Here is a 10,027-nt window from a genome sequence, read left to right as displayed (position 1 = left end):
CTTTATGGAGGAATGTTACTTCCCGCCATTTTTCTGGTTCTAGTCAGATATTGTGTAATGCCATTCTTTACTTCTACATCCTGGGAAATTGGTGAACTTTGTAGAGTTTGGGACCACAATTAATTTACAGTTATTCCCGGCTCTTGCTCTGACGTCATTTCATACTAGAACTCAACGGACATTTTGACAAAAGTATCCGTACTTCCGTCGACATAACAACTACATGTAGATCTGAAAATTCAAACGCAAGTGCTTGTAGTACAGATGCGTATCATTATTTTTTCATTATTTTTTTTACACGAAATCGTTTGAGCAACATAGACCAGAACACAGGATTATCAAGACTCTGACAAACGAGACCAGATGATTTTTATCCATGTTATTCAAACTTTGACTGATTACCGTATGAAATGGTATTGAATGATGAAAGCAGTTGTCCAGCATAGATTCCGATAAAAAAGCTAAAAATATCGAAGGGTTTGACATCCTGGTTTTACTTCAATTATTGTACTTCGTTTCTGAAAAAAAGAAGAAATCATCATGATTGTGTGCGCTGTCTGCGATTTCTCTTCCATATAACATGCATGAAAATAAAACTTTCAAGTCTGTCAACACATACTAAAAACGGCTCCGATTGTTTATGTATGAGTGAATTCGTTCTTTCAATGTTTTAGGTTATGTGAGTACAGTGGTTAGTACATCAAAACACCTTCCCGTGTGTTCCCCTGTAGATGATCTTTAGAATTTCACTTCGGACTTGAAGTGATATGATGTCAACGGTAGGTACTATTATTATATTGTACTATTTTTCATTTCATGTCATAAAACGAGATTATAGACGAAGAGTATAAACGACATTGTCAGATTGTGGTGTAGGATCTTGACGAAAATTTTCCATCTTTGTAATTTTTCATTTGGTTGATTTGATCTTATTTTTGCATTTTTTCACCTAAAATATAACAGAAAATCAATTAAACATAGTTATTGAGTAATATTTTAACAGTGAATTAATGGATACATGTTCATGGTAAGCATCAATAAACAACATTGCTTTTCTTTAATAATGCTAAATAATTACGAATAGGTGTGTTTTACGCACTAAATGAAAATAAGATTACACCTACCTGCTTTTCAGAAGACAAATTAAAGAGGAAACCATTATCGGAAGCACATGTTTGATATGGACAATAGCCTTACACGTAATGCAATACAGTGGACTTCCGTTCGAATGAAATCCTCGGTACAGGCAGTTTTCTTTCATTATGTTGAAATTTCGTTATAACCGAACAAATAAACAATAAAAAACAAAGAGCGGGAGATTTCCCGGCCTGAATTTTTACTTCGTTTTCACCGGAATTAGAACCGTGTTCTTTATAACGGGAGTGCACTGCAAAATCAAAGATAATCCAGTCACCACTCATCGAAGAGATTCCGAGCTAGGAAACAAAATGATCATGGTAATGATTATGAATAATACTTATATAGCGCTTGATGTTTCTAAACGCATTACTCCGGGAAAAGAAATATTGAGGTAACAGCATTATGTACATATAATATAACAACAACAACAACAACAACAACATTAACAAAATTATGATATAGTAAACAGATTTGTTTATAACAATCGTGACAAAGTTTCAACTTATCAACACTTTCAGCATTACGAATATAGAGAGGGAGTTTATTCCAAAGAGATGGGTAAAATGACAGAAAAAAGCCCTATCACCATAATGGGTACAGTTGCGGGGACTATATGCTAATATTGGAGAGTGGAGGAAGAACGGAGAGAACGGGTTGAAGTGGAGATGCGGAAGGAAATCAAATCTGTAAGATAAGATGGGGCAAGATTATTGCATATCTTGTAAACAATAATAAGGAGTTTAAAGGTGAAATGTTGATGTAAGCGGAACCAGTGGAGGGATTGGAAAACTAGAGTAATGTTGTCAGAACTTTTGGTAAGGGTCACAAGCCTAGCAGCTGCATTTTGAATTCTTTGAAGTGGTGCAATACTCGAAGCAGAGAGACCAACGAGAAGGGAATTGCAGTAATCAAGATGAGAAGAAACAAACGCGTGAATTAGACGTTCAGTGGACGTGAAAGACTGATCCAATAACTTTATTTTACCAATTTTACAAATTATACCCCAAGCAGCAAAACGATATGAATTCTTAATGTGTTGTTGACAGTTCAACTGCTTATCTACAATATCTCGGAGATCTCTGACGGACTGAGAGATTGGGATAGTACTATCTTTAAGAGAAGATTAATGAGATATGAATTAAAATGTGATTTCATATAATGACGTCATAGTGACGTCACGGTCGAAAAATCACAATGATACATTAGATCTGTCATCTTTGGACATGATACATATGTGACCCTGAATCACAAAACCAACAAAAAGTCGCCACACATGGATTTTTAGTTAAGGGTAGATTCTGAAAGAACAGCCTCTAAGCTTTAAAATGATATATAGCTCAATTGAAATGGACTCTCCTAACCTTTCTAAATATTGGAAAGAAAACACACACTCTGGAAAAGTGTGAACCAAGAAAAGAGGCTTTAAAGTGCAGAGTCTATCTATCTGTTCAAGCGTTTAATCTTAACCAAACCGTGCTCGCTGTGTCATGAATGGGACAAAAAGCAGGATGTAAACCACTGGAGTAACAACAATGAAGGGATTATCAGATTAAGTTTTTTTCATGGAACCTGCGTTTACAAGCTTTGCTTTTGCGGTTCCATCATATTTCACAAGTTATAGAGAATAGTCTTATGTACATTATGTATGCTGACACACTTTTTCTGTTCATGTCCCGACGTATGACATATTTTGTATCTTACTTGGTTTGTATTCTTTTTTTGGATGTATTTTGATGTCAAGTGAAATATGAAAATAAACGTGCTGGAACTGTTCACTGTGTCTCGAGTGCAAGACCAGTGCAGTTTCAGTTATTCAATTCAATTCAAAAAACAAATGTGTTCGCTATTGCGTAAAGTTTCCCTTTATATTGACTTACTATGTCGATACCCGATTAAATTACCTTTAATATGGTATATTATGATACATTGACTTTCATCCAAATCTTCTATGAAAATTTTGAACTCGAAAAAGTGTTTATTTATTTATTACTATTTTTTTTTTTTGGGGGGGGGGCTGAGTGTTTATATATATATATATATATATATATAAACACACATGTGCGTGTGTTGTGTGTGTATTATTATTATTCATGGTTTATTGAAATCGTGACTCGCAGCAATATGGATTGCTGAATTGCTCACAATTGTACATAAAAGACATGATGTATACATATGAATATAACAAACCTATTTGTACTACAGATATAAACATGGAATTGCAATTCTTTATATACATACACGGTAAAATGCATAAAATGTAATTCCGATAATTTGCTACGAGTAAAATGCCTCTTGGTGCATTTCGAACAGCTGCTGAGGTGCCTAAAGGATGTGTCTTTAAACATCACATAATACTAAAGTGTATACGGTTATGTGTGTGTGCATTTAACGTGTGTGCATTTAGCGTGCGTGTATTCAAGCGTACAGTGTATTATGATTTGTTTGTTCAGTACTGAATTGCTCCCATTTGTACTCGACGAACATGCATAGACCTACACAGAACCTAACAAAACCGTCTTTTACTATACAACAAATGCTATCACAAAAAACACAACCTTACATATATAAAATTCAGATTCTTATTACCACAAGGAAATAACCTCTTGCTGTATGTCAAAACATGCGCTTGAGGGGAGTGTCTGTAAACATGTGTGTGTATGATGTGTATTGATGCGGGTGTGTGTATAATGTGTATGTGTATAATGTACTCTATATAATTATGTGTAATGTGCATAAGTGTGTGTGTATTCAAATGTATGGTATTACATGTTTAACAGTGATAAAATCGCTGCAACTTTTCTAATTATACATGACGGACATGCAGTCATAAAAACATAACAAAATCGTCCATTATTCCACCACGAATATATCACCTGAAAACAGCAACAGTTCATTGCACATATAAAACGAAATTGTCAGAAAATATACAAAATTCAAATTCTTACGACGAAAAAGTTACATGTAGGTGTATTACGAGCGTTCTGTTAATGTGCTTGCAAAGGCGTAGAATACTTATACACGTATACAATGATCATGTGCTTGTGGGCGTGTGTATGTGTGTGTGTATGTGTGTGAGTATGTTTGTGTGTGCGTAAGTTGTGTGTGTGTGTTGTGTGTGTTGTGTTCTTATATGAATAAAATTGCTGCTATGAGAGCTGACACAGAAGGTTTGAATAACGAGACAAAAAATTGACCTCTATAATCATACTCCATGAAATTATATCAGTGAAAATGTACGAGTTCCCGGGATAGCAATCGATTCACTAATAATACATAATCACTCGTTGCTTTAAAAATACATAGTGTAAAAGATAAATTAGTAAATTCAACTTTCAATATATATGTATTATTGCCACAACAAATAATCACTGTGAAATATCTTAATATTGCACCTACAAATATTCATATAAAAAAAAACAACATGATCACTAGATTAAATCATGTGATGTGGGTGTGATTGGAAACAGTAAAAACGAAAATGTTCAACAACCACACCAACAACAACAACAATTCTTTGGAAGTATAAAATGGAATTGCCAGAAAATTAATCTATTTCTTACCACGAGGAAATTACCTCTCGGTGTTGTTACAAACGCTCTGTTGAAGTGCGTGCAAAAGCATGGGATACTTGTACACGTATGATTGTGTGTCTGTGTGTCTGTGTGTGCGTGAGTGTGTGTGTGTGTATGTGTGTGCATGCATGCGTTGTGTGTGTATGTGTGTGTGTGTGTGTGTTGTGTTTATGTATGAATGAAATTGCTGCCTAAGAGCTGAGACAGTATAGGCTCAATAACGAGACAAACGATTGACATCTGCACCATAAAATTATACCAGTGAAAAGTATATGAGTTCCCCGGGATAACAATCGATTTGCAAATAATACTACGTGTATTGAAACTGCCTTGAGTATACTGTATGACAAAAAGTTTTGACTTGTATGGAGTAAAAATGAATTCAACTTAAAATGTAATTATTATCACACCAATGAATTACTGTGAAATTTCTTAATATTGCACCATTACAAACATTCATATAAAAAGCAACACCATCAATAAATTAGATCATATAATTATGGGTACTCTTAGAAACAGTGAAAAACAAAAGGATGTAATTCAACCTTCTATATCTTGCCTGATAGCTTCACACACCGTTAGTATTGAGTAGCCTTATGATGTATGGAAGAGCACTTTTCCTGTATCGTTCCGTTTTACAGCGGACTTCTGAGTAAGCTTGACCTTTACGTAAAGATCTAGAAGTTATGGCGGCTCGTGTAGGAGGGAGCCAATGGTGGAAGGGTGACTGTGTTTTGGTCAAGCCTTTACCCAATTTGAGAGCCAGCTTATCACGTCTGCTATCTAGAGTTGGGAGACACAGAGTGTCCAGAGCATGTCTGTAGTGACCATAGAGCGGCCCAAGCATGAGGCGGCAAGCCCTTCGTTGGATTCGCTCAATTTGAGCCTTCTGACTTTCGGTTATACCCGAGTGCCAAACTGGTGCACAATACTCTACTACGGGCCGTATATACGAGCAATAGACTGTCAACAGGTCACGCAGGGGAAGATTGAATCCCTTGAGAATTCGAAGCATGTGTAGCCTCATGCTTGCCCGCTTGACAATATCATTAACAAGACAATTCCATTTGAGGTCATTCTGGATCAAAACTCCCAGTAGTTTTACAACTGTTACTTCCTTTACCTCTTGATTTCCAATGGTTATTTTTGGCGAAATCAATTCTGTACGTACAAAACTGACATTCATTGCAACACATTTCTTGGGGTTCAATTTCATATTGTTACTTGCTGACCAAATATCTAGTTCATGTACAGTGTTCTGAAGAGTTGACGTCTCGTTCACTTTCCTGCATTCCAGTAATGACAGATCGTCGACATATTTCCAACTGGGGTGGGCGCTATCACGACACGCGTCGTTGATCATACACAAAAATATGACCGGACCAAGCAAAGTCCCTTGAGGCGCGCCCGCGGAAACTTCCAGCCAATCAGAGTACGTGGACATGTATCTAACACACTGCTCGCGGCTGGAGAGGAAGCTACATATCCACGCGACTACTGCGGGCGGGGCATTCATCTCGAGCATCTTGGATATCGCGATGTTGTGGTTAATGCGATCAAACGCTTTGCTGAAATCCACGGCTACCAGTGTTGACACGGTTTTGGGTTTGTCAGCATTGCGAAAGATGGTGTTCAGGATGTCGATGAGATAATGCGCCGTTGCATGACCTTTCCTATTTCCAAACTGAGAAGGGTCAATAGAGGAGCTAATGCTGCTCGTAAGCCAGCGGGTTATGAACTTTTCAGCTATTTTTGAGAAGTGGTCCGTTAGCGAGACTGGTCTCAGATCTTCAATGGACGGCTTAGGTTTTTTCGGGATTGGCACAATGATCGCGCGCTTCCATTGTTTGGGCACGGTAGTTTCATTGAAAGATGCATTGATGAGGTGGGTAAGCGGGTTGCTCAGTTCATATGCGAACTCGGTGATGATTTTGGCAGGAATGCCGTCTGGGCCAGAGGCTTTCCGCGGGTTGATAGAACGAAGCTCCCTGTGTACCTCCCATGGTTGAACGAGTGGGATAGGCTGGGCAGTCGGTAGGAACGAGGGGAGGGAAGTGAGGTCGAGTTTGTCGATGTCCTTGGCGACATCGATGAAAGACTCGTTGATCTGCCCAGCTTTCCCTGCAAAGTCACCCTGACGTAATCCCTCAATCACTGCAGGAGTCTGATTAGTCGTTGTTCCAGTCATAGATTTTATATTTCAATGCCACTGGGAGGGGTTTATCTTCTTCATTTTTTGTACACGTTCCACATAAAATGAAGACTTTGCAGAGGCTATACATCTGATTAACTTGTTTTTTATCTGCTTCCAGCGTGCTGTTTTACCAGCGGCAAATGCCCTCTGACGTTGCTTGATTAGAGATTTGATTTTAGGCGTGATCCAAGGTTTGTCATTGTCATGCGTTCTTGTGGTACGTGTGGGGAAGTATGTGTCGATCAGCGGCAGAAGGGTTGAATAAAATGTCTCACATTTAGCGTCAACATCAGTAGCATCATGTACATGAAACCAGTCACAATCACTCAGCTTCTGACCGAATTCACGCATGGCACTGACCGGCATAGGTCGAGTTGTTCGTATGTGAACTCGATTCGGCTTAGGTGTGAATTCCCGTGGAGACCACATGACCGTGGCATGGTCGCTGGCTCCAAGTGGGGGTAGTATGGATGGTGTCACATAAAATTGGTTTATATTACTCACAATTTTGTCCAGTGTTTGATGACCCCTGGTCGGTTTGTCAACAACTTGAGCAAATCCATTACTGGCAGTCAGTGGAGTGATGTCGAGTTCATTGAAGTCCCCCAAAAGGATAAAGCCAGCATTGGGGTGCTTAGACGAAATGAGGTCCATCGATTCAAGAAGATGATCGATCAGGCTGTCGGCTGTAGGCGCATTGGGTGGGTGATAAATGGCCGCTACAACAATGATGGAAACGGATCGTGGGAGTCGTTCTGGGCAAACTTTCAACCATACGACTTCTAATTCATCAGGAACGATGATGTCCGAGACCGGTTGAGAGTTCAGTGATTGCTTTGCATACAAAGCTACTCCCCCTCCCCGGCGGTGCGATCTCGATTTCACAAACACATCGTAATTCTCCAACGTGATGTAATCGTCGGGTAGATCGGAACGAAACCAGGTTTCGGTGACTGCTGTGACGTCAATATCATAAGTTCTAACATAGGCGGAGAACTCATCAAATTTGTTGTTGAGCGACCGCGAGTTCGCCAAAAGAAATGTAGGAAACTCGGGTAGTGTTCTTACCGATTGAGCTGACACGAGCGGGACACATATCAGATTGGTTCTATTTCTTTGTGGCAGTTCGCTTCCTGAGTCGGTCGATGTCATCCGATGTCCGATTACCGTTGGTATCTTCCGTCGAAGTCGTCTGCCCCCTCTTTTACCTCTTTGGTTGCGTTTTTGCCTCTGAGATTGACGGTCGATTCCAAGTTGTCGAATGGTGTCCAACGTTGAGTGTGATAAAGACACAGGGGCGTGATTACGTAACCTGAACAAAGAGTCTACTGGGTATGACAGTCGACGTCTTTGATGTGACCTGTGCACGGGAAGTTCAAGTTTGGCATCCATTTTATCGAGCGGGCTACCTCGCCTGGTGGTATGCACGGTGGGACGCCAGAGTAGGCTGCCAGGACTAGCGGTCTGGCTATCGTTGATGGTCCGCAATAGATATACTGAGACAACAGTGAGAGTCCAGTGAAGAATCAACATGATTGCTCTGTAATTCACAAATGTCCTACCTCACAATACTGCATCCAGATTGATCTTGGTGGGTCCCTATAGACACGAGACAGGTTATAAGAGCAGTCACTCCAACACAAACATGCAAATTGAAACAAATATTAAGGCAAACGAGGTGTGTAGGCGTCTATGTGATAGCGCCATCACGTACGTATGTACGCATGAAAGCGACCTGTACCATATTGTCTTTACTTTTGACCTAATGTGATCATTTTCAATGATGACGATGATAATGTAACAATGCAATGATAATAGTAATTATATCAATACTATAACAACAAAAATAATGCAGGCTTGCATAGCCAATTACCCCGTCGTTAACTATAGGTGAAACACTTTCGGGTTAATGCGGATCCTCCAACGAACCCATCCAGTTTTATTGCCCCAATATTACCCTCAGGCAAAATATGAATCATTAAACAATGTGTCAATGTGTTATGTTAAGGCACCTCAGTAAATACATTCTTTTTTCTCAGTATTCCATATAAACCCCTCACAATGCCTGATAATAACATACTTTTCATAAATGTCATTTGAAAAATATGATCAAAATAAACGTGAGAAACTGTTTTAATTGCGCAGTAGAATCGTTCCTCTATCTTTTATTATCTTGAATTGTCAAGATCTTCTTGAATGCAAGGGATTTGTAATAGGGTATGGTACCCTAATTGTGGGTGGGGGGGGGGGGGGTTGAATCAACAAAAATCCTTGAAAGAAATCGCGTTCACTTGATTGTGATAGTGCTTGATTCTAGTCGACGTTATTTACTGTGCAGCTCCCTGTGACTCTTTTTTGTGCAGAAACAGTTTAACATGATGTGTGTAGATCTGGATGGGATCAAGAACATTAGGCTGTCAAATATTGTCGATGAGAAAGAGTGAGAGGGAGGCAGCAGATATTTTTCATGCGAATTAAAATTTCTTCAAATGTTCAGTCTTTGGATAGAAGTTCCAAGTAACATGTTAAGACAAATCAAAACGGATGCCCTGAGACCCTCACAGAATAGTCACACTTCTACTCATTTTTTTGTCTAGTCAGAAAGCTCTTCACTTTCAAGTTCAAATTAAGTGTGTACGTGTACATGTGTGCGTAATTGCGTGCTGTGCGTCTTGGCTTTGGTAAGAGCGAGTTTAGGTCTAAAGCTTTAGGCTAAAAATGGTGTTCTGCTTCTGTTCTGTTCCAGACAGCTGTTTTCATTGCTCAACCCGGAAAGCTGCGTCGTCTTAGCGTTCGCGTCACAGATCTAAAGCTCGTGAGTATTGTCGAGAAGGCGTTTGGAAAAATGTCTGTCAAACTTAATCATACATGTTCTATTTCCTTTTGTTTAAGTTATTAAAATTGTGATCAATTTGATTGACCTTCGCCATCATTCATCAAGCATGAAATACAGCATGCTATAGTCAATGTCGCCGTATCTATACAGGTAATATTAGTCAGGTGTTTTTTTTTTTTTTGGGGGGGGGGGTATTTTTTTCTGTAGGGGAGGAGTCGACGTTAGGGCAACATGCACCAGCATTATTCTCAAGGTCAATGTTCAATGTCTCTCTTCCTTTTACTC

General features: G+C 39.2%; 1 protein-coding gene across 1 annotated transcript; it reads right to left on the bottom strand.

Moving 5' to 3' along the window:
• Positions 1-5,450: 5,450 nt before the first annotated feature.
• On the bottom strand, positions 5,451-8,439 carry LOC139717516 (uncharacterized). Its single transcript, XM_071629019.1, has 3 exons — positions 7,038-8,439; positions 5,965-6,866; positions 5,451-5,495 (listed from the first exon to the last, which is right to left on the bottom strand). Exons 1-3 carry the CDS (start codon positions 8,437-8,439, stop codon positions 5,451-5,453), a joined length of 2,349 nt encoding a protein of 782 aa, XP_071485120.1.
• Positions 8,440-10,027: the final 1,588 nt, after the last annotated feature.

The sequence above is a fragment of the Diadema antillarum genome, unplaced genomic scaffold (genome assembly GCF_040938485.1).
Source record: "Diadema antillarum isolate AM-2024a unplaced genomic scaffold, OU_Dant_1.0 scf00000076, whole genome shotgun sequence".
Lineage (NCBI taxonomy): Eukaryota > Metazoa > Echinodermata > Echinoidea > Diadematoida > Diadematidae > Diadema > Diadema antillarum.
This window is presented reverse-complemented; position numbering and strand designations above follow the sequence as displayed.

Excerpts from the sequence above, each read along its gene's own strand:
- LOC139717516 (XM_071629019.1), bottom strand. The coding sequence starts at position 8,439 with ATGTTGATTCTTCACTGGACTCTCACTGTTGTCTCAGTATATCTATTG. Across the intron at positions 6,867-7,037 it reads TCAGAGGGCATTTGCCGCTG|TGATTGAGGGATTACGTCAG; the intron begins GTAAAACAGCAC and ends AGACTCCTGCAG. Across the intron at positions 5,496-5,964 it reads CGTCAACTCTTCAGAACACT|ATAGCAGACGTGATAAGCTG; the intron begins GTACATGAACTA and ends TCCCAACTCTAG.